General features: G+C 41.6%; 1 protein-coding gene across 1 annotated transcript in view; it reads right to left on the reverse strand.

Moving 5' to 3' along the window:
• Positions 1-17,761, reverse strand: part of KCNQ5 (potassium voltage-gated channel subfamily Q member 5) — a 292,687-nt gene extending 274,926 nt beyond the window's left edge. Inside the window, exon 1 of the mRNA XM_061989536.1 lies at positions 17,403-17,761. Coding sequence (XP_061845520.1) covers positions 17,403-17,758 — 356 coding nt within the window. The 5' untranslated portion in view covers positions 17,759-17,761. The remainder of the gene's footprint in view (positions 1-17,402) is intronic.
• Positions 17,762-25,636: the final 7,875 nt, after the last annotated feature.

The raw sequence follows: 25,636 nt of genomic DNA on the forward strand, positions 1-25,636 counted from the left end.
AAAGCTACACAGCAATGGATAAACATTCATTCACATCAATATTTTTCCAAAAATTACTGTGTATGGGTTTTCAAATTATATTTTAATAACAATTATTTCCTCTCTTTAAAAAAAAAAATAAAACCACAAAATACCACAGCAATTTCCCAAAATTTCAGCTTTGGCTTTATATTTCCACTCACTGGATCTCCAATGTCACTCCATTTTTCCTCTCAGTAATTCAAGATGTTTTCCACACTATTTCCTGGAATTTTAATGAGTGTATTTACCATTATTATCTACTTAACTGGATTATGAAATGTATTTTAAATAAACTGAATAATCTAGTCTTAATTATTTAATAGGATTTAGCAAGATGCATATTTTAAATGGAGTACTTTTAATCTTAAGGTTTCACAGAAAAAAAGAATTCACAATCAAAGGATTTTTTAGTAGGGGGAATAAAGACTCAAAAGATCATTCAGTAAAGCCTAACCATAAATACAAAAACATAGTAATCCAAATCTATTATTCCCAATATTCACTACAGACTTTAAGACTGACTACCCAGATTTGAAGTAACTACCACAACAACAGCAGACCAGCAGCTTAACAGCACCAACACTATACTGCTACATTTAATTGCTCCCAGGTGTGTCTCAATTACTACCCATAAGGATTTTACTCCATTATTTACACACAAGTAATTAAGCATGTAATCATGTTTGATGCTGTTAACATTTATCTGTTCAACAGAATCTTAGTCTTCAAGCATACAGAAACATTTCTCAGATGCTTCACCTTTTTAGTAAAACAATTATAGTAAAACTGCTTCCTTCCCCAAATGACAAGTTCAAACCCAATTGTTAGGAGCCAAAAATTATCAGCAGTGAATAATTCCTGTGTGCCCTGCAATACAAGCTGCTGGTTTCAGTCCCGATTTTAATCATCACCCCGCACCCAACTGCAGTACCACTAATTGGCACGTTTTTTAGCAGGCTGGTCATGCAAACCAGACTACACGAGCTACAGAAGAAAAAAACCCCTCACTTTCAACAGCAATGCCCCAGGATAGGGCTATAGAAACCTAACATTTGTGGAATTTAATGACAATGGTGGTTCTACATAACCACCCTAAGGTTATACAGGACACCTACATTCCCAGGAATGTCCATCTGGCATATTTCACATGTATCAAAGTTATAATTATTAAAAGGAAAAAAAAAAGCTAAAGCAAAAGCAGAATCTTGTCAATACCAATAGGCTCATCAGAATAAGTATGACCATAATTCAAAGTTAAATGGCACTATTTTTTTCCAAACAATTTTTAAACCATCCCTTATATTTTTGCATTTTGTGTGCCTGGAAAGTAGTATGAAACATGTTGCTTCAGGGCTGCACCTAATTATATTGGGCATCCAGAAATAGGTGTATCTGACTCAGAATTTCTGAATGCTTTGCCAACCAATTAAACCATAAAAAAATGCAAGCAATGGTTAAATTAAGCAATCAAACACCACAGGCTGCAAGTTGTAACGTATCAGCGTACACCACACTGCAAGGAAGAGGATCACAACAGGAAATAGTTTCAAAGTCGTAGGTGTCCCCAACACTGCTGAGAATATCATTACAACTGTGACCTCATGCAATTTGAGTCAGAGGACCAGCTATTCTAAACTGAATGTTACAGAACAGGATTAAACATCAAATGAGGATAACTGCACTACAGCAATCATATTTTTGATCACAGCTATCTACCACATTTTAAAACCTTTAAAAACTCTCCCTTTTTTTGCTTGATAATCATCCCTCTCTGTAGACAACCTTCTAGCCAGATTTAATTCCGTTAATGACGCTGACGAACAGAGAACTGGTCCAAAACCAGAGTTAAACTAGCAACTCATGCTGAGACTGTCATTAATGTTAAGCTACAATGCTAAATTCGAGTCCTGTATTTTGCAAGTAGTCCCAAACAGGTAGGCAACCAACCAGATGATCCCCCCAAAGAATGTTCTTGTCCAGGATCTTTTCAAACTGGAAACACCTCTAAGATGGCAGGTGAGGCTGTGCTGTTTTACTTTACTCTTTCATAATACTATGCAAGCAAATTGTTTAAATCAACTGGACCAAATACGGTGCCAGGGATTTTATAAGAAAATGTATTTCATCATGAGAATATTAGCATATTTGTTTTCATGCCCCAAGGGTGGTCATTAATAATTTGTGACTTACATAAAGTTGCTAGACAAAGCACAATACAAAACAGCAGATTAATCCTCAGATATTTTCTGCTTAAATTTTAGGAAATATAAAAATTAATCATAACAGTAAGAGACTGTCCTGAGAACTAGAAAGCAATTACAGTCATTGATAACCACTGCATACATAAGCAATGATGACAGCAATTAAAGGACAAACCAGTGAGCAATCCATGCTGATACTGAGAACTTAATATATTGATATCGATATTGAGAACTTTTATAGCTACTATTCCACAGAACCATTATAACCTTGCTAATCCAGATATCTGAGTAATTTGTAAGGTCATTTTCTAAATAGGAAGTGCTAAGTCTTGAGTTTAAATTGCAAGGGGTTCTTTTCACTGATAGCTATGTGTCAAGCAATGTGGCAGTGAATTCCAAGCAATGTGGCAAGTTAACATCAACCGTATTATCTGAATACATGTGAGTTTTTAGATTGACAATATAAAGAACAGTCTTAATCTATATTCCTTTAGAAGCAAACTCTGCTATTAAACACTGCTTTGTTCAAAGGCTGCAAACATAATATATAATCAGCTATCAAACTAAAATGTTTAAGAGCTATTTGAACAACTGAAGTATTTTCTATTGATTTTACATTAGGAACATTTCCAGACTTCCATGCCTGCAAGAGAACAATCATTTTCAGAAATGAATAAAACTGTATGTAGCAAAATGTGTTACCATATCATTTTCCAAACTTTGCAGTTACTTTTACAGTAGTATTTTAATGGCTACTTCTGAAGGAAATTATTTTGTCACATACTCTCTATTCATTGCAAATAGCTAAAGCAAAGATCTAAAGCATTATACACAGCATACTGTGATCTATTGCAGCTGCAGGTGAGTAACCATATAACATACAGCACTTCATAAAGCACAAGTGATCACTCGTGCAGCTGCACAAGACAGAGCTGATAGAATCCCAAAGCAGAATTTTTTATTTAAATTACACAGTACTATAAGAAAATTCAAGAATAACAAGATAAAGCACCCTATTACTTCACTGGTATTTTGCTTGAGTAAGAACTTCTGGATTGAGCCTGGAATTCAGCGGTAGTAAACAGCTTTAGGATTTGACCTGCCATTTATACCTGCTAATGACTTCTCTATCCAAAAGTAGTAGTGTTTGACTCAACAAAGTATCAGTCATATTCTTCTGCTTTTTTAAGTGGGAACAGAAATGCATGTCAGCATTACATATATACATATACATATATCTATATATATAAAACCATCTACATGCTTGAATGCATCACATAGATTTCTAAAAGCTGAAAACAGTGTGAGCTGAATGCCAGGACGGTTCTGAAATTACAAGGGAAATAAACTACTGTGATAAAAGCTGTGCTCTTTTCACCCCTCAGGAATGTTCACGAGGTCCTCTTACAGGGGTGACCATTAGCAAGCCCTTAGGTTTCAGCTCCATGGTTCTCTGGGAGAGGACTTGAGTTGTACTGAATGTATTGAATGATGCAATCCAGAACTGAAGCAGCAGCTAGTGTACTCAGCCTATCTAAATACAATATGTATCAGTTTCAAACAATTGTCGTCTAGAAGTTAGCTTATAAGACAGAAAAACTATTTAAGAATTTTAGTTGCAAAGATCTGAATTGCTGTTTCATCCCAGGTCACAAGCAAAATTATTCTTTTTTTACTCCTGCTTTTATAGAATTTATGTACAATTTAGATAAGGCTTTAAAAATTTGGTAGAGTGGCCCAAAAGACACGGTGTTTATCTCACAGAAATATGATCAATTTAAATTAACTAAATTAGCTCAAGAGTATTAAGTCCATCCTCATTTCATACTACAGGCTGCAAAAGTACGGCAATGCATAAGTCTGTTTTGAGAGAAGCAGCTTCATAAAAACATACCTTAAAAAAATCACACATGACTACCTCTCTCAACGCGTGTCAAGCCCTAGGATTTTGACAGTAGCCTGCTTCAAAGAACCCATGAGACTGATATCAATCTACTGTCCCAGGGCACTCCTTTGATTATTTTGCTTGCCCTCTTATTAGTCTCTATCAGCCACTGAAGATATGCTGGGTTTTTAGCTCCCAAGCTCAGAAAAAAAGTTTAAAACCTAGATGTGTCTTTAGCATCATTAATTCATCTGCATCCTGGTACCCCTGATACATGCTGGGAAGCTGCATTTTCATTCTGCTGCTTTTTCACCAATCATTCATTTCTCTAACTTGTTATCTCCAGACAAGGTCAAATCATATAGAAACAAAACTCTCATTAACCAGATGATATTTAACATTCATAAAATTGTCCCAGCTAATGTAACAGTTCAGTATCAGCCAAACTGTCACTTTGACAATGTGACTGGAAAAAAATACACTAGTTTCAGTTACAGGTTTACTGAAACTGGGTTTAGTTGCAGTAAGTTAGAAATGCACCCGTGCTGTTAACAGTATGGGTGGTTAACCATGTTGTCTGCTCAGTCCAGACAGAAGAGGTTGCAAGAACAGAAATATTAAGAGCTTGAGCAATTGTTTGAGCTGTGGCAACAGACAGGCAATACCTTTAAGATATCAGGTAGACAGAAATCATATTACGAATGATAAAGATCCATCTCAACAATGATGCCTGGATTATCATCCTGAGTAAAAGACAGTAATGCTGTTGTCTGTGTTAATTTAGAAAAATGGAGAACCAGCATTCTTGCCTTCAATGCTGGCCAGTGCCTTGTTGCCTTTCCATATGATTCCAGAAGAAAAGACATTTATTTTATAAAGACTTTTCTCTCTTTGCAGAGCTTTTAAGACACTGTCAGATAGCTAGATAGGTAACTCGAACACCCAAGAACAAAACTAATTCAAATACTTGGTATTATTTAATTATCAACTTCATCTACTGCAATATGCATTCATACATACATACATAAAAGAAGTTTGCAGATGAGTGGTACAACATCCACTGTATGTGGCATCATTGCAACAATGTAGTCTAACAATTTTCCTGTATTCTGCATTAATCATTGTTCTTAATCAAACTAAAACATAATGATTTTTTAAATATATAACCATCAATCCTGAGGGTTAGACTGTGAGATACCAGTTTTATCCTCCTGCCAGAATGAACTGTACATGTAGTGATTTGTTGCTGTCACCTGCACACCCTCTAGAGGTAGGCAAGGCAGCCCTCGCTTTGAAATTAATCCACAGATCCATACTTGGAATAGCATAACCTGCTAATGTCACGTACTCACTATAGTGTGTCTCATTTAAAGACGAGGCTGAAAGACAGACCTTTATTACTGAGTCATTGCAACACACCAAATTCAGCAGATAACCTCTCTGTTCACAAGAAATGGCTCTAATACATGCTGGAATGTGGTGAAGTCAAACACTGGTTCATTGTAGGATGCTAAATGTAGGGATTGGGAGATGAGTGGGCCTCCCTAATATACTTATCCCATCCTCAAAATTAACAGATCTCTTGACTGACTTTTCTCTAAATTACTTCAAAATCTTTACAACTGTTCATCACATTTTCATCCAAAATCATTTTCATTTAGTCTTATTTCACAAATATTTGCCTCTTCTACATTCAAGACAGAAGAAAACAATTTTGTCAGCGATTAATAAACCTAAAAAACACCATCAAAATTTCATAAAATCTTATTTCTTAAATACTGAGCAACTCTGCTAGTTAATTTTATCTTTCAGATACAGATCATAAAAGTTACTGTGCTGTCTTAATATAACTGAGTTTTCGGTCACTATCCATGATATTATTTGATTAACTCCTAAAGCTAGTGATAAAGGAAAAACAGAAAAAATGCCATGACCTTTCACTGCAGTGAAGTAATACACAGATACAGGCAGATGAGAAAATACGGGAGAGCAAAATTACATTTTTCCAAGTATATACTTATGACAGTTACTAGTGTGACATTACACTTCAGTTTGGTATATCTACTTCAGCTTCAGCTTTCCCATTTACAAACAGCAGCAATAGCAACATTTAATCTAATATTATCATATTTTTAGATGACTTTGATATTTCATGGATATCATTAACTCAGCTATGGTTTCAGGGAGAAATTCCCTGGACAGGAATAAGACTGACTGAATTCCTTCCTGCTGAAAAAATCCCTGAGGACTGTATTTCTCACTGAGCTAAAGGGTATTTAGACATACTGGAATTTCAGATGCATCTCCCCAGGTTTTCCTCCAAGGGTAGATGTAGCCATGCTGGAAGTCAGAGACTAGGCAGCACTGTGCTGACCCAGATGCATCTATGCCCTTTAAGTGGCCCATGAGAGCAGCTAAATAGTGACCTAAGATCAATCAGAGAGTGGACCCAGATGAGAATAAACAGCTAAGGCTCAGTCTCAGCAAGGAGATTCACATGAACATTTACCAAAGGAAAAGCAATCTGAAGCACAATCAGTTAGGGAAAAAAATTTTCCATGGTGTAGTGAGAATATTAGTGATTATTTCCTCAGATCTGCACACAGGGTCAAGACCTCAATGGAAGAAAAATGTAGAGATCAATACCATGTTTTATTTATATATAAATCAAATAAATTGATTCACACTAGTACTTCAGTTTTCTCTGTACAGAAAGCACATAATAAAAGGGGGAAAATGTTAATTAAAAACATATTATTAATACAAGAGAAACACATTTATAATCTGAAAGTAATATCCAGTATCAGTCAAGTACTGTTACAGTAGGGTTATCGTTCATAAATTCTCCTTCACCTCAATGATTTTGTTCCCACCTAGATAACTTGTCCTGCCTCTGCAATTCTACAAATGGTCTCATCATAACTCTCCTTACAAAATATCTCCAAACAGCAAAATCTCATGCAGTGCCCACACATATACGTAACTCGGTAGCTAGAAGATTTCAGGATAGGTCTGTCTCACTCCATAGAGGAATTTCTCAAGTATAACTTCAGAAACTTAATAAACATGTCTCTAATTCAGATGGTTTTTCACCATCATCCCCAATTGAAGGACAAACCTTTTATCAATGCTCAGTTTGACAATTCCTACTAATTACTATGTAAGTGCCTAAAACTATTAGTAATATCACTAGTAAGTATGTCTACAAGGATTTTGGGATGAAAATCAAATCCTTTGAAAGACTCTTTATAACTCAGGACTATCTCCCATCTCATCACTGCCTACAATAACCTTTCCATTCCAGTAGCCTAGCAAACAGATTATTTGCAGAAGTCAAATCATGAATTTAGTCAGCAATCAGTACAACCTTTGAGGAAGACTAACTTCTTTCTAGACAGTATCTCCAATCACAAATGAAAGCTATTTTTTCTAAGCTTAATGGGAAAGGAATACGTCTGTTTGAACAAATTGTTGTATTATATAAGAATTTACAACACCCACAGACATTAGCAAAGCTGTTCCTCTTTTCTGCTTCATCTTCGGTCTACAGATACAGTCAGGACATCTCAAAGAGAGAAACATCCATAGATTAAATGACTAGCAATTGAATAAATCACTTGAGAGCACGTATATTTATTGCAACCAACTATAGTTGGACAGGAAGTGTACTGGCATCTCATTGTAAAAACCCAACATTTAATTACAATTTCTAGTAAAAACAAGCAGGTGGGGCCAAAGGCATGAGAAAAGGAGGTTGAAAGGAGCTTGTGGGAAGGTGGTTGCTGGTCTCTTTTCCTGAGTAACGAGTAATAGAACAAAAGGACACAGCCTCAATTTGTGCCAGGGAACGTTTATACTGGATATTAGGAAAAAATTCTTCACTAAAAGGGTTATTAAGCAGTGGAACAGGCTGTCCAAGGATGTGGTTGAGTCAGCATCTGTGGAAGTATTTAAAAGACATTCTGAGGGACACGGTTTGGTGGTGGATATGGCAGTGTTTGGTTAACGGTTGAACTCGCTGTTCTTAAAGGTCTTTTCAAACCTAAATGATTTTATGATTCTAAGTTCTGCCTCCCAACTGCACTTCAGAAGGATCTGAGGGACAACTCTAAGAAAAACCTTCCAACTGCCAGCACAGACTCTTCTTTCCTCCCCATTCCAGAAATACCTGCAAGTATCTCATTCACATGCCGCTTCACATTTCCTGCCACCCATTTAAACTTCTTTTCAGACAGAGGCAAGATTGTGCCTCTTTCTGTGGCAATGGTTCATTTGATGCATTTGAAAAAAATCCTAACGATTTTAGGGATGACTTCTAACCTCAGTCAGTGTAACTTTCTTGGATGTACAAGAGTTTTTTCAAGCTGATGAGTACACTGCATAACTTTCTGGCAACATGGCAATGCTGGGCCATCTGAAGAGAACATAACCTGCTCGCTGTCCCTGGCTGCATGCAGATGTCTCTCCAGCCTTGCAACACAGCTTTGAGTGAGCCATCCATCACCTGTGATTCTCCAATGACACGGCAGTTTTGCTACTGGAAAGATGCAGTTAGTGATACAGACCTGACTCCTGGGGACACCAACCTACGTTTCCAAATTCACTAACAAGGATCAGTGGCCTTTCACCCTACTTACAAAAACACATCTAAAACAATATTTAATCTTAATTTTCTCACAAAAGGCTCCCTCAAGTACACCAGGTTCCTTGCACTTATTTAGAAAGGCCTCTTTTAACTTTTAAATGCAGTCCTGCCAGAGAGCTTGGAAGAAGATTTGTGTGTTCGCTTCTAATGGGTAATTCACAGATACGATGGTTATGGATGAGCTTAGGCTGTACAAAGTAATTAAATTTAATGCCCTAGGAGAAGTTAGATGCTATTTCTGACTGAATGACCTCAAAAGGGTGTGAGCAAATGCTCTAGTCTATGACACAAGTGAACTGGGGAGGCATCTGAATGCATTCAGTGGCATCTTTTTCCCCTTAAAGCAGAAAGTTTTTACTCATTTGGTTTGGTAGTATTTGACTCCTGGCACCAGTCTGTTGCTTTCATATGATATCAGGTATGACTACAATAAAATAATTTAAACTCTACAGAAATCATGAAAGGTGTAATATGTTTGCTTTGTTGAACACTCGAGAGTCTCAAAGCAAGAAGGAAGCCAAGACAAACAGGAATATATTGCTTAAATGAAGAAGTGGGCAGGTACAGAACTTCCTTTCTTCATTATTTCTAATCAGTTTAAGGGCATGATTCATTTGTTAAACTTCATTCTATCAAGTGAAGAGAAAAAGTGATTACCCACTGAATGCACAATAGAATAATAAAAGGAAGTTGCAGGTACTCCATGCCTTTGAAAATCATCTACTCTTCAAGAAAATGCTTACATACATATTTATGCCCATCTCTCTAAAAGGAAAATAAACACATTTATGTTTGAAGATTTTCTTGGGTGAAGGTCAAACAGAGAAATTCACATGTGTCTAGTTGGAGGAATGTGTCCATCTCTGAATCACCAGACCAGACTGTATATATTAAGAAGTAATCACATAGTCTTTCAAGAAGATACTGCCTGAGACTACACTTCAGTGCCCAGAATGATGAACGTTTTGCTGAGCTTCCTGTAACGCAATTACACTGCAACTCAGTTATCACAAGACAGATCTAATGCTCAACAGAAAATTGAAAATACTTCTTGATTAAGTGCAGCTGACCCGTAAGACAGCCTTTGAACTTTTAATTAATATCTTTAAAGGAAGTTTACTTTGCACACGAGCACAGCAACTGCTTCAAATTACTTTGCAATTGATAAACTGTACATCTGATGAATTTTGTACCTTAATTGACCTGTGGTGGCAATCCCTTGAGTAATCTACATTTGCTCTCTTACAGGAAATCCGTAAAACAAACTTTAAAAGCAAGTCTGTCACAGGAAACAAGAAAGGAGAACAAAAAGTCTCCCCAAACTAAGTCTAGTTTCTATAATACATACTTACAAGTGAATCTCAATACACTACTGTTACTTTAACAAGTCAAGAAGGCATACTCTGTTATGTTAACGGTTTGTAAAAGAAAGAAAGTAACACTTATTCTAAGCCCAAACATCCGGCTCATTAGAAACAATGTAGCAAATTAGGTGTAATATGTACACATGTCAAAGATTTTGCATGAGATAGTAGTATTTACACTTTCTACCTCATCTTTTTTACCTTCATACAGAAGACACACTTTTGTCTCAATTAAAATCAGTGGCAAATTTCAATATGTTTTTATCAGACATTTACAGTTATGGAAATATGAACCATATAAAAATGTTAAATGCTTGGCAGTTAAGTTTTACCTTCCAGTTATTAAAAACCAACTACTTTACAGCAGTGAGTTTTATTTGCCGTGTTATCAGTTTACATTGCCTAGGAATAAAAGCTTTTCCCTATTGCATATTTTTATCCATAAAAAGATGAAGAGAATTACAAACCATGTGTTTTTCCTCTCCACTGAAACTATTATGAAAAATGTCATTGTATTTTATTGAGTATTGGTAAATATAATAATGGTGTTTACTCTCATGAGTAGGGAAATCACTATTAATGAGTGAACGATCCCTGATCGTTTGGCTGATGCTAGAAACTATTTGCAATTATAGTAAAAATACTAGTTTAATTTTACTTTCATCCAATTCAGGAAACTAAGATACAAACAACAGTAAAATAAGGTGAATACCTATTAAAAATACAATCAGATCTGGAGCATGGAAAGAGCATAAAGTCATCATAGATATCATTACTTTTATTTTTGCTTTAAAAAGTCAAAAATCCTAGAAACTTTAAAAGTACTGGGAGAAAAAAGGTGTCTAGCTCATGAAGCTATCATGTAGAGCCTACTCTGAAAATTTTTCATGCAAATACTCTCTCATAGGAGATGAAAATCTGTGTTAAATCTTTTTCACATACTCTAGATACTTAATGTCACATTATGTATTCTGTATCAAAATTATGGAATCTGTAATTTCGGGTAACTTCTTTCACCATGTGAGATCACAGGAAGTTCACTAAGAGGCCCCACATCATATAAGATGCTCATTAAAGCAGCCAAGAAATGGCACACCCAAGACCAGCACCAGATCTAAGATACAACTCTCACCTCCAAATATAATGCTAATTGCAGGATTTTTGCATGATTGAAAGCAATACAGTAAAAAGATAATTGTAAAGAAAGCTCTTAACTTGCTTCTTGCAAAGACTGGACATTTCTTTAAAAATCTGAAACCCAAAGCCTAACTGAAAATACTATCCACCTTCCAATACACAATTCCTAACCCCATGCAAGAAATAAACCTAATGACAAACAGATGAAACCCCACGTGCATGACCCTTCACCAGTCCAGGTCTTAGTGGCTCTTTCTCAAAGAAGGTATTCTGTTCTTTCTTGAAGGTTGAGAATAAGTTCTGATTTTTACAGCAAGTTAGTTTCTTCCCCTGGATCACTGCTTTTGAGTCAGAAAGTAAGGCCAATGCAAATGAGAAAACTTCTTAGGCCAAGCCTCAAAAAAAGAAAATGTGAAACCGTATTTTATTAAGGTAAGTATACATCAAGTGACAAACATTCCTGATACTTATCTGTTGAAAATCCTGAGGTGGGCAATAGCTTTCTAGCAAAAAAAAAATTGAAAAAGAGAAGCTAGATGTTATTTATTGCCCATGACAGGGTTTCAGAAGAGAATTGATGTCCATGAACAGCAGAAGAGGAGAAATGGAGCATTGTTGACCATTTATCTTCTCTGCCAATCACAGAGAAAGTGCAATTAATTATAAATATTGTTTTATCTCCACCTCTCTGATCAGTGTATATTGACTGAGATAACACAAGAAAATACAGGATGTGAACCTTGAAACCTATGAACTCTACTTAAGAGAAAAGCAGAGATCTGCACCTAGTTCAGAAAAATCCTATGCATCCATACAGGCAGGGAACATACTCTTTGGGAGCAGTGCCACTGAAAAGGGCCTTGGCATTCCTGCGGACACAGCAGGCTGAATACAAGCCAACTGCATGTTCTCATCAGAAATAAGGTAAGCAGCATACAGCTACATTAGAGAGGCAGCACCATCAGGCTGAAGGTAGGTTTTTTTTCAGCTCTACTCAGTGTGGCCTCACACAATGGCACCAGTTTTGTCCCCTGCCATGAAGAGGGATGTACAGTACCTGGGAGAGACGCGGGAGAGCAATGAAGAGAGTCTCAAGCTCATGTCTTACACGCAGAACTTGAGGGAGCTGAGCTTGTTCAGTCTGGCAAGAGGGTGATCTAATGGATGACCTAGCAGCAGCCTACATTTGCTTTAAGGGAAATTTTAAGGATAAAAAAGGCAAATTCTTCTTGCTAGTACCAGGTGATATAAAACAGGGCAACGATCATAAACTGCCACTTGAGAAACCTGTTTTCTCTACAGGTGGGTGTTGCAGACTTGCAGGTTACACAGCAAGGTGGTGGGACCTCCATCCACGGATGGTGTTGGGGTGTTGTTTTTGCCTAGATAAAGCCTGGCTGACACAACTGGGAAGAGTGTGTCTTACAGCTGGACTGGGTGACTTCCAAAGGTCCCTTCCAAACAACACTCAAGTGAGAAATACGTACAATTATACAATCACAGACTGTCTCAAATGCAGCAAATTGCTGTAGATTTATACTGAAGTGCGTCTAAATATCCACCATCATTCATTGTCACTTCTTGAAAGAAAGTGGCTACTAAAGTTCAAGTGTTAGAGTTAGAGTTTTAAGTTTTTGTCTCCTTAGTACCTAACAAGATTTGCTCTGCCACATCATTTACCTGGTCAATCCTATTATTTATTACTTGTAAATATTATCTTGTTATTTGGTTTTTAAAGCATGTAAAAATATATTGTTATGCTAACAACAGCAGATTCTGACTCTGAAATGGTGCTTGAAAAGATGAAAGCCATAGATGTACCCACAGAGCATCAGGAAGCATCAGTTCATTAGATGCCTTGAGATAGATAAAGAGGTAAAATAATTTCTCCTACTTTCTGATAGTAGGAGAAAGAGCATGTTGCAGCTATTATTTTTTTTAATGAGAATGTGAAACCTCTCTAATTATACAAATGGCACAGTACGATGCAGCGCTGTTAGCTCACATGCAAAGATGCTGCAGTTCAACAGCCATCTGATCATTAGTAAGCTCTATCCTTTCCAGCAGATCTAGAAAAACAACACAGCTAGTTAAATCTTTGATGGCATCATTAGATTTTTTTCCCCACAAAATAATTTTTCAGCCTTTTTTTCCATCAATAATGCAAAGGACAAGAAGAACATCACAGAGGCTCTTAAATTCATCTAGTACTGCATCTTATCTCCATCAGCAGCCAATGGAGGATGCTCATGGAAACCTCTTAATACAGGTCATGCAAAGTGATACTGCCCTTGTGCACGCATCCAGCCCTGCGATTTGTGATCCAGAAGCTTCCAGAGCAAAAGGTTGGTGGCTTTGTAAAGAGAAGGATATCCCCTCAACAAATGTTAAAGACTTTTGCGTGGATATTACAAAGTAAGAAACAAACTTTATTATTCCTGAAATAAATCCAACATGTTAAATTAGGAAACTTATGCAACTAATTATATCCTACCAGTGTAAACAGTATCAAAGAGCAGTATTTTTTTCCAAACGTCTCGTGACATCTCTTTTTTCAAGAATGTCAACTAAGAATAAAAATAATACAAAATCCTTGTGACAACTGAAGACGAAACCCAGAGTTAAATTTGCAACAGACGTGGAATTCCCCTTTGATCATTCTAAGGCAATGTCTATACATTTTTATCAAACCAAACAAACCAAAATAATCAAAATAAACAGAAACAGCAACAACAGAAAGAGACCCTGTGATATCCCAAGACAATGCTTTTGAAAAGTTACAATAGTACAACCTTTTAACGTAGGCACGCGTGCACGTTAAGTATGCACATACTCCATGTGTAGGTGATGTGGTGTGGCATAAATATTTTACTAGCAGGAGTTTAAGTTACTGACTCATTACTCACACATGGTATGAATGTTCCTTTCTGATTTTGTAAGTCTTCATATTTTTGGTGTTCCTGAATGATTAAGAACAGAAGATGGTGGTATCTGAAAATCATTTTTTCAGAAACTTGCAGGAAAGATCTTAGATTTTTAGCTTGGGCCTCCATGTAAAGAGCTACTGAGGTGCACAGAAATGAGCCATGTAATCTACAGCTCTACTCCCCAACACAGATACACTGAAGTCAAAGGCCTTTGCTCAAGAGTAAATCCCTCCTCTAGCAGCTGAAATTTACACAACAGCTATCTTCTTCAGCGTCTGGCAAGTTTATATTTACAAATACACTAACCAATTGACTTCTGAACGTAGGTCACAACACTAATTCCTCCGGTAGTTGGCCGATTTTTCTCTTATTTGAAAGAGGGGAAAAAAAAAAAAAAAAAGAAAGCAAAAAAAAAAGAAGAGCAAACTGTGCATAATTCTCAGCTCTCAAGAGTTTTTTCTTATGGAAACAACAAATGAAAATCTCAGAGCAGGGATGGTCTATTTGCAACCGGTGCTCTGTTCCCTACTTCTTCTTTCACAACCAAACAGGTAAACCTAAGCAAACTTCTAGATCAAAGAATTTAAAGTGAAACTCTGAAGCCACCCTTGCATTACTTCAACCTGCACATCAGAGTGAACTTCGCTGCAGGCGAGCGATGATCTACACAAAAGGTCTCACCTCAGATAGCCCAGTCCTGTAATGGAAATAGTACAGAGCTATAACTGGCTCCCCTGCAGTCAAGAATAGCTTAGCAGAACTAGGAGCAGACATATCATCCATGTACTTAGTGATGTCTTCGCAACTCTAAACTACATGTCTCAAGACTTCTTTTTCTCCCTTCAAATAATTGAGAGGGTTTTTTTTTTTTGGCTTTTGGGGTTTCTTTTTAAATTTTGTAAGAAAGTATGTTTTCCAAGATGCAATTGTGTTCTATCAAGTATCTGGAGAAAATTGAGCCTGAAACACCGACAATATTATTTGAATATCTAGCAGTTCCTAAATCAGAAGTATATAAATACATTAAAATAATTTATAGACTGGCAAATTGAAATCCAATGGCACTTCAAACACACCTTAAACACTGCAGCAGTCACAAATTTTAAAGGTAATATTATTACTAGGTGCCTTTATATTACAGTTATGTTTCAAGTTCTTTCACACAGATCTGGTCAGATAAAAGATATAACATTGGCATTTACAGCAGCCAAAATTGCCATTTGCAATTAAAAATTAAAACTGGCACTCTTTCTATGCAGGCAATTATCTAAACGCAGCTGGCAATTTTCCTTGTTTACAGTGCTGCTGTGTCATGACTTCACTCTGTTTGGAAATGTACTTTTCTTTTTTTTTTTGAGGTTTAAACTTGTCAACCTTTTTTCCAACTTGAGCTTCACTCGTTTTAATGATTTGCAGTATGATCCCAAAGAGGAAGGTCTAAAACCACAACTGATGGATTTTGTATGGTAAATTCAGGCACTGCAGTAAGGTGGTTCCTTGTAAAGACTGGTGATTCTCACAACATTAATTTACATCTGTCTATGCCGCAGGATAACACCTGTAAGAATCCAAACAGCAAACTGTACCAATAAATTTGGTCCAAGAAGACAGTTCAAGCCTTAACAGTTGATTTGAACTGTAAAAAAAGAGAGACTAGGCAGATCTAAGTGGACAAAAGTCCTTTCTCAAAAGAAAACAGAACATTCAGTAAGTTTCTATGGCTTGTTAGGTATAATAATTTTTATCTAAATAAATCTATCTACAAGGTATCTTATTAATCAGACTGACATGTTTTTGGCAAAGTATTTTTTCCACTTGCAGAAACTTTCATTAAAGTAGGATTTGGGGATTCCCCTGGAGCTGCGAGAGGAGCACTCTCGATGCTATCCTGCAGTTTTTAGAGAACGGTCGCTTTTTTACAAAAGCTGTTGTACCCTCTAGCTTGATTCCAACAGCTATTCTGGAAATACAATTTCCTACAGCATGTCAATTAAATCTTCTGATGCATTTGTGACATATTTTCTGTAGTCAAACACAGAAATAACTTGGATTATATCCCTGTTACTGTAATGCCCACCATCCTTCCTCTAGGACTACGATCCAGCCCAATGACTCCTTGACAGATAGTATTGCACGTCCTGCTTAGCCACCCGAAAGACTTTTGGGTCAGGCCTTTCCCTCGAATATTACCTAAACCTGTAAAAATAGGGGGCTGCTAACGAAGTAGGGAAGAAGCACGGGGATAGTTCCAGACCGAGGTCCCCCTCACGCTGCTTTCCCAGGTCAGCCTCTGTGAGTAAAGCAGCACAAGTCTGACAGCTCGGTGACAGCATCGCTCTCCACAGAGCGAGGCGGCGATGGGACATGTCACCGGCTCTTTCAGAATGAGGGCGACAGGAAGAGTCAACTTGCTATGCGAAAAAGGGCAGAAACGCCGGGAAGGGGAGGACCAGGCAGTCAGGGAGGCGGCTGCTCACCGCTACCTGCCCCGGCTGCGGCCCCGGCGCTGGCCGCTGCGGATGGGCGCAGCACCCCGCGGGGAGCACACGCGTGAGCAGGCGGCGCGGCCCACGCCGCCCCCGCACGGCCCGCGGGGCGGAAACCGCGCGCGCCCCGAGCACACACGGGAGGCAGAAACTCGCCGCGCTAACTTTTCAAACCGCTGTCCGCGAAGCACAGCGCACGCCGCGGGTACCACCGGTACCGCCGGACTCCCCACCGCGCCCCGCCACCGCGGGGAGAGCCTGGCAGCGGTCGGCACCCCTCACCCTATCTAACCTCGGGGCCGGCGCACCGCAGCCCCTCATCTAACCTCCTCGCACCGGCCTCCGCCCCGCGCAAGCCGGCGGCTTCAGGCGCCCGGGAGACAAGCGAGCATGTGCTCCCCGCCGCGCTCTCCTCCGGCTCTTGCTGCCGGGTGAACCGAGCCTCCCCGCCATCACCTCCCACCGAGGGCTGTGCGGATTTTCCGTCCCCCGCGGAGCGCCGCGCCGCAGGTGGCGGTGGCTCCCCCGCCCCCGCTGATGACTCCCGGGCACTTTCGGCGCGACTCGTGGGGAAGTTGTCCGCCCTCGGGCGCGGAGCGATGCTCGGGGAGCTGAGCGGGAAGGGGGAAGGGACGCGCCGCGCCGTGAGGTGCAGCTCTGTCCGGGGGCAGGTGCGGGCGCCAGCCCGAGGACAAGGGACGGGACAGGGAGGAGAGGAGAGCGGGTCGGTACTTACACGAAGGCGTGGTAGACGAAGGCCCAGCCGCGGGGCCGCTCCAGCACGTTGTACAGGTAGTTCTGCAGCCGGCGGTACTTGGCGTTCCTACGGCAGCTCGGCCCGCTGCTGTACGACAGCGGCTTCCCCAGCAGGCTCATGCGGGCTCCGTGCTTCCCGCGGCGGCCCTCCCGCAGCCCGGCGGGGGCGACCGCGCCGCCGGTGCCCAGGAGCAGCAGGCCGTCGCCGCGGGCCGTCGCGCTCGCCAGCGCCCTGCCCCGGCCCGACTCCACATCCTTCATGCCCGCCGCCGCGCCGCTCTTCATCCAGAGCCCCGCCGAGCCTCCCTCCTCCCCGCCGCCGTGGTTGCGGGGCATGGCATCACCCCGGGCGCCGGGGCGAGCGCCGGGGCCGCGGCGGAGCAGGGCGCGGGCGGCGGCAGCCAGGCACCCCGCGGCGGCGGGCCGCAAGAGGCAGCGGGGGCCGAGGGGCTCCGGGCGGTGCCCGCGGGGCGCGGGGGCGCGGGCCACTTTGGGCGCCCGACGCGGCGGGCCGGGCTGCGGCAGCTTCGCGGGGGTCCCGGCGAGGCAGCGGCCGCCCCTCCGGGCGCGCTCTCCCCTCGGCCGGCGGGGCCCCGCCGCCGGCCCCGGCCGCGCCGCCCGGCGTGGCTCCGCGGCCCGGGACGGGGCGGCGAGGGGCGGGGAGGGGGAGGCAGCTCCGCGAGGCCGCGGGGCGAAGGCTGCGGGCCGCGGCTCGGCGGTGCCTTTGGCCGCCCGCCGCCTCGCTGGCTCCCGTGGCACTTGCTCCGGCCGGGCCGGACAAGCTGTTGCTCTCACTCCCAGCGGCGGAGAAAGTCGGCGAGGAAGGCGGGCCGGCAGGGGCTTGGCAGGGGCCGCGCTGCCGGGCGTCTCCGCGTCCCGGGGGGCTCAAGGAGGCACAGGCAGCAGCGGTGCCCTCGGCGGGGCGGGCGGCGAGCGGCCGGCGGGATGCGGCGCCCGCGGGCTACGCGCGCTCCCGGGAAATGTCCATGTAAGTCCGAGAAAGTAACAAAACTGCCGCAAGTCTCGGCGGCGGCGCGAGAGAGGCTCGGCCGGCGGCGGGACCCCGCTGCGGGCGGGCAGCGCGGCCGGCCCGGGCGGGGCAGCGCAGGCGAGCAGCCGGGTGTCCCCCCGAGGGGGCGGCGCAGCCCGACACGACGCTCCGGCGCTGCCGCCGTGCCCCGGCCCTCCGCGGCGGCGGGAGGGTAAATCTCAGCGGCGGAGGCGGTGGGGGCTGCCCGCCCGGCCGACTCCCCCTCAGGCCCCGGCAGCAACGGCCCCGGAGCGGTGCAGCCGGAGCGCAGCGGTGCCGCCGCTCAGTGCGCGAGCTCCGCCGAGAAAACAAAGCTCCCCCTGCCGAGAGCGGGCCTTTAACTCCCCGCCGCATCAAGGTGAGCTTGCGGAAAAAAAAAAAAAAAAAAGAACCCAAACAAAACCCACTCCACCACGCCGCAGGCGCGGCCGCTCCGCGCCTCCCCGTGCGGAGCCAGCCGCAGCAGGCGGGTCGGCTTTGGCACCGTTTATTGCCCATGCCCTGCGTGAGCCTCCCAGGTCATCACCCCCATATCCAACTGTCCCCCCATCCGACCACCCGCCCACATTCGCCCCACATCTCCGTGGCTGCGGGAAGCCGCCGCCCCTGCCGCTCCCTGGGGCTCGGCAGCGCCCACTGCCCTCCAGAGACGCCTCGGGAGCCCGGGGGAGAGGGCGAGCCGCCACCCGGCCGCTTCAGCACCGACTTCATGAAAAACAGCTGCGTGTCACTGCTTTTGGAGCCTGGGCACCGCAGTGTAAAAATGTGACGCTAATTCGTGAAGGGTTAATGAAAAGCAATAACGTGGATGCTAATGTTATGCGAAAATCAATAGAGGCAATCTGACATTCAATTCATTTTCATGTTTGTTTTTTTTTCTTTTGTTCTGGCTAGTTAGAGGCCAGGCTCTCAAGCCTTTGATTAACACACCATCTCCAACTTCCAAAAAGAAATAGTAAGTAGTGAAGTAGATGTAATTTTCTGTCTGAGAACATTAACTTGTGCCTCTACTAAAACAATGTGGAAACATCAACAGTACTAATTTACTGCTACGGTATCTACAGAGCCAGTCAATCAGCTGTCTTTAAGTGAAGAGCTTGATCGTCTTCCTCTCTTCACTGCACTTCCTCCTCCACTGCAGGCAGCTTCAAACAGGGACTTTGTAACATGCGAACTGCAGTGGCCACTCGTGCTTGTGATAAGGGATGGCACAAACAGCACACATGTCAAAACAGATGTTAAGTAGTTGATATAAGTATCCACAGCAACCCCATCAATATTTAAGCTTTCCAGTGGCACATATCTACTCCTCTTTCTTTGAATTGTAAATTGAGTTAGTTAATCCTTCATTTACTACTTGTTTGCATTTCCCTGTTTTGATATGCAAGTGTTTATACTCTTCATTTTTCTCATCCCTCTGTACTCGTTTACAGACGAAGATATGTAACGTGCCTTTCACCTCAGGCCTTCATGGGCCACTGGCACCATGCTTAGATTTACACTCTACTGACCATAGTCACTTCAGTAAAATATCTGAGTCTTGGTACTCAAGTTCCAGAAAGCTTAACTGTGCCTGCAGATCATCTGAGGGCACATGGTCTAGCCTGCTCAGTAAGGTCCCTGTCCCACAAGCACTCCCCGCTGAACTGGGTTGGCACAGGCAGCCAATGGTACAGCTTGCAGCAGCAGAGCTACATATGTGCATCACTCTTGATAGGATCAAGGCTTTAAACTGGGGCTTTGGGCAATAAACTATGAAAATTACAGAACTCCTGTTCTTGATGTACTTTTTGTGTTCCACTAAGAAATATTGTTATAATTCTGTGCCCTCTAGTGGCACTTCAATTCATCTATTAATTTAAATAGTAGTAAGGAAAGCAGTCTGTGAACACAAGTAATATGGGACAATACTGAAATGTAGCCATAGATGCCAGGACAGCTAGAAGCAAACAGAAGTAATACTCATAGTGATGAATTCAGTGTTTTATTCTTACAGTGTGTGAACAAATGCATTTCCCCACTTATTATCTTTTATTAAATAATACTTTTAGAAGTATGTATTATGAGACGAGATTGATGGTAACAAATCTAATCCATACTTGGTGGTATGTCAGATAACCAGGGCATGATACGCTGGTTGAATGCTGAGTAGATCATTGGCACTCAGACAGCTGCCTGCCTTGTAACAGGCAGAGAGGCTCTACTATGTAAAAAAGCTAGTCCTCCTCCCTGATATTTTGTCTTCAGACTATATAATACCTAAAGAGATGAGTCGTGTGAAATTCTAGCATGTCCACATGGTCCAAGGTCACCCTAGGTTCAGGTGTCAGTAAGAGGATCTACTTGACGAAATCTCCAAGGCAAGAACATCCCAAGGAATCTTCACTTCTCGAGGCTGTAGGTACAGTAAATCCCACCTGCAGGCAGGACAAGGGACACAGTATGCTAGAGTGCAGCTGTGGAGGAGCCATTGCTGTGCTTTATGGCAAAGGCCAACAAGACGTTCTTCCAAAATCGTGAGTCGTAGGGTTTAAGACTGTGTTGCATTATTCCAGACGTACACCTCAAATATTATATATCCTTCTGGAAGGATCAGCTGATACAGCGTTTTCTGACCAGGAACAAAATGTTACATATGTTTGGGATTTTCAGGGTTGTCTTTAAAAGGTGCTGCTTGTGATATGTTGTCTCAAATCAGTATTTCTGGGTTCTATTTTAATAAAAGAGAGTAAGTAATTTAAACAGTAGCGATATTCCACTATTTATAAAAAAATATGGTTTTACAATAGCATATAAACTTCCTTTCTAAGACATTTATTAATCCAGTTTTGGAATTATCCACACAAGAAGTTAAAGCAGGCCTTGGCAAAGACTAGATTGGCAGATAAATAACAAGAATACCAAAATGCACTGGTGTGATGTTGACACAAGGTAGATATTAATAGAAGAACCTTGTTACAGGGTAAAAAAGGAGGGAAACAAAGAAGGTCAGTGGTGCTGGAGGGCAGTGGCCAGAGTTCAGGATATCCAGTTCACTGCCTTGCTTTGTGCTGCCAGGCCAGGTAAGAGCTGGGGCCTGCCATGTCAAGTCCAAAGTACCTGATCATGTAGTGGCCTCAAGTCACAGGCAGATGCCTACCAACCTGCAGAAAACCAGCTGTATGTGTACATGCAGCTTTTAATATTTGCATGGATTTAAAAAAAATCTTTCTTTGTGCCTCAATTACATCTCTGTCACGGGGGGTGATGGCAATTCATTCGTAAGGAGAGCAATTGTTAGCATGAATTAATGGAACAGTGTAAGACTCTGAAATAACTGCAAAGGAGGAACGGTACAAATCACGTACATACAGTGGCTGTTTTCGACAGAAAAGCAGCCAGAGTACAAGCTGGAGCAGCGCTTTGCAAAGGTCAGTTTACCGCGGTATCACATTCTGAGTTCATATGAGTTGCTTGTTAATAACCTTTTTTTGTGTTATGTAATACTGTGAGGTATCGTATACACTCTAGTTTTGCATCTCTTTGTAAGATTTTTAGCTTTCAGCCTAATTATATGGTGGGCAGGATGCACATAGCTATTCTTGGTGACAAACATACAAGAGTCAGGAATAAGTTTTCAAAGCACTTAGGTGTGAGGAACAATTCATTTGCTCTGTGGGCCTGATGTGTGGCCTGTAATAAATGGTGTGCATCTCCAAGAAATCCCAAATTGAGCATCACTATTGCATAATAAATCATTAGCAAAATGTCAGACGAGGTGAACAGCATGCATATTACAAGCTGTCTAGTCTGTGCGTGTACCACGCTAGGAGTTGTAGCTGTGCTCACTTATCAATATTCCAAAATGTTGAAATATAATATATATATATATTACATTAATATTCAGAGATGTTGGAATATTTTCCTGCATTTCACAGAAATGAAAGAAGCAAGACTGTCAGTAGCACGAGGCATTCATGCACTGAACACAGCAAAAAGGACTGCCTAACCTTTCCAGTGTATTCTTCATAAGATTCCTTAACATTGAAGTCAAGGGAGTACCTTCAAAACTAATTTAGTTCTGATATCCCTTTTATCTGTTGGTCTTGCTTTTAGACTGCTACAATGTTGCTAACTCTCAGGAAGACCTGTCTCCACAAAAAGCTGTCATGAGACCAGACTTTCATTCCAAGCAGACCATGGCTGGCACTGATAATCACTCTGGGTTACTACCAGAACATTGGCTAAATTTTAATTGGAGTACAAGTTGTGAATGCCTCACTCACAGTACCTGTGCTGCCTTGGCTGGAGATATACTAGAACCACTCCTGCCTGGTTATTCCATCTGTAAAAAACAGGGCCAGTTCCAAAACTGTTTCTAGTAGACCCCTTCCTCTGCCAGGAGCTGTTTGCTCCTGCCCAGCTAGAGGAATGCTTTGGCCTCTTCTCCTTGCATGGTCCAGATCAACGTCAGAAATTCCTGGCCTTGCTTCTGTGCTATCTGGCCATCCTAGCAAAATGTTCATTTTGCTTCCCAACATAGAATCACAGAATGGTAGAAGATGGAAGGGACCTTCAAAGATCATCCAGTCCAACTCCCCTGCAGAAACAGGTCCACCTAGATCAGGTCACACAGGAATGCATCCAGGTGGGTTTTGAAAACCTCCAGAGAAGGAGACTCCACACCTTCCCCGGGCAGCCTGTGCCAGGGCTCCTTCACCCTCACTGTAAAATAGTTTTTTCTTATGTTTAAATGGAACTTTTTGTGTTCCAGCTTCTTTCCATTACCCTTGTCCTGTCACTAGATACAATAAGAAGAAAGTAATCTAGTGTTTCCTCCTGCTATTCAGAGATTCATCCCTGATATGTGAATTAATTAATTCCATTGATTCCTACTTAAAAAAACCCCTAAACCTCACTTTCTGTTAATAAGGCACACCTCTCTATAAAGATATTGCCAGACCCAACATTCTCACTCCTAAATGGCTCTTCTGCTCATCTCTTTTACTTTCTTTTTCATTGTCTGATTTGTTTTTGGCTTTTTTTTTTTACTATTTTGTGTTGTTTTTCTTCCTCCATTTCTTCGGCTCCTCTCTCAACGATTCAGCTCTCTAGGCCCCAGAGCAAACAGTCTGGTGACAAAACAAGATTAGGGCTACCACAGGTGCGGGGCCTACTCCATAGACCATTCCCACTCTCTAATATGGAAAAACTAGAACAACTCACCATTAAGAAAAAAGAAAGGTAAAACTCCAACATGAGTCTTTGCAGAGAACGGCAGAGCAGTTTACAATACATGAGCTGGGAATATAACATAAATAGAGAATGATTCTTTTTTTTTTCAGATAGAAAGGTTTCATTTCTCAAAATATTTGGATTTTCAAAATCATATTCCCCAAAATACCTAGAAGCTTTGCAGAAAATACGCCAATCAAAGACGTTAATGTTTAATGCAGTCTTTGGTAGTCAAACACAGTTCCTAAATAAGAAACAAGATCCTTGGGATCTGTGGGATATTGCCTTCAAAATTGCTTGTTTTCAAGGATAAGAGTGTAATTTGGCCAGCTTGCAAGTTGGCAGGTCCTTTGAGCAGGCATGATTACAACCTACATTAGACCTGAAGAAACCTGGCAAGATCAGAATATGACTACTCAGGAATTCAGCAAGGAGACATTCTTCTTTCAGGTTTCCAGTGCAGGAAATAAGTAAGGATTGTTTGTTTGTTTGTTTCTGATTTCTTTGGATAAGGAGGAAATATTCTATGAAAGGTCAGTTTGATCCCTGGAGTTAACAAAATTCCTTTTAAGATACAGCAACACATAGTCTCTGCGAATGCATTAGATCATCTGGAGATGTACCTGAAAGAAGCTGGTGGCTGATATTTTGTTGCATCTCATCATGAGCTTTTCCTTTAAACTGTAACAACCTTCATTATTTATCAGACATGAACTCCTGGCCATCTTCTCTTTCCTCTTCTCTGCACATCTCTCCCACTTGTGCCATAGCATCTCTAATTCTGAAAATTCCTATTCAGTTGTGGCCTAATCTTTGAAGAACTGAAATTTTTTACTTTAATTTTTGAGAATCAGCTGCATTTTTTCTTCTGAAAATACCTAGAGTCCATCTGTCTTTGCTCAACAGAAAGTGGAACATAATTTGCATTAATGCTATTTGTTTCCACAGACTAACTTGTAGATACAGGAGATGGGCTCACCTTTGCTCTCTCTTGTCTGAATAAATTTAAGAAAATCTATGCAAAGTAGCATGGAGAGAGTCAACTGCCTCAGGTGCTCTTACCTCAGGGTGCTTGTACTTCAGAAACCGTGAACACCCCTAGGTGCTAATCCTGTGCAGCAGAGCTGTGCTGAGGCTGGAAGGAGTAGGCTGACCACTGACCCCTAGGATAGAGACACAAGGGGAAATACTGTCTGCATGTTTCTGGCCATGTAAAAAACTTCCTTGTTTGGTCCCCTGGTATAGAGATTCCTACATGCTTCACGCATTACTTGGATGCCTAGGGATGGCCTAGTCCTATTATAGGAGTCTGGTCTCTGGTTTTGGAATAAAGCTTCAAATTTTAAGGGCTAAAGCACAGTTTCTTGGCATCTAAAGTCTCTCTTGAGATCTATGCGTGACTTAATATTCTCAAAAGATCATTGGTTGTTCATCTGCATGCAAATGCTCTTGTGTCTTAGACTTTATTTGTAGTATAAATACAGGACTCAAACCTAAATGATTTTAGTTCTTAGTAACTGGAGTAGCATTCTTTCTAAATTAGATGGTTAATCACCAACCTACTATATTCTGCAGGTACAGTTTAAAAAATAAAAGATTTACTGCTATTTTTCATTTAAAATATAAAAATACTTGGCCTTTTCAATAGCTTATTGAATTATCTGACAGCACCTATGACCCTCGAAGAATCTGTATAAGAGGTGCCCTCTGAGTTACCCAAGTGACATAACAAGAGCTTACTCATAAGCTAGAGGAACCACAGAAAGCTGGAATGGATACAGACTCTGACAACTTGTACTCCCATTAGCGTGTCAGAGAACAACTAGTCATTGGAAACCTTTTGTAGGAATTGTGTGCTTGAGACTCCTCCTTTCTGCTACTGCATTCCTGTTAACTTCAGTGAGATTTATCCCTGTCATTAGGTCATTCGTTAAAGGCTGAGGGGAAAGTGTCTGAGGTCATTATGGCCT

The sequence above is a fragment of the Colius striatus genome, chromosome 2 (assembly GCF_028858725.1).
Source record: "Colius striatus isolate bColStr4 chromosome 2, bColStr4.1.hap1, whole genome shotgun sequence".
Classification (NCBI taxonomy): Eukaryota; Metazoa; Chordata; class Aves; order Coliiformes; family Coliidae; genus Colius; species Colius striatus.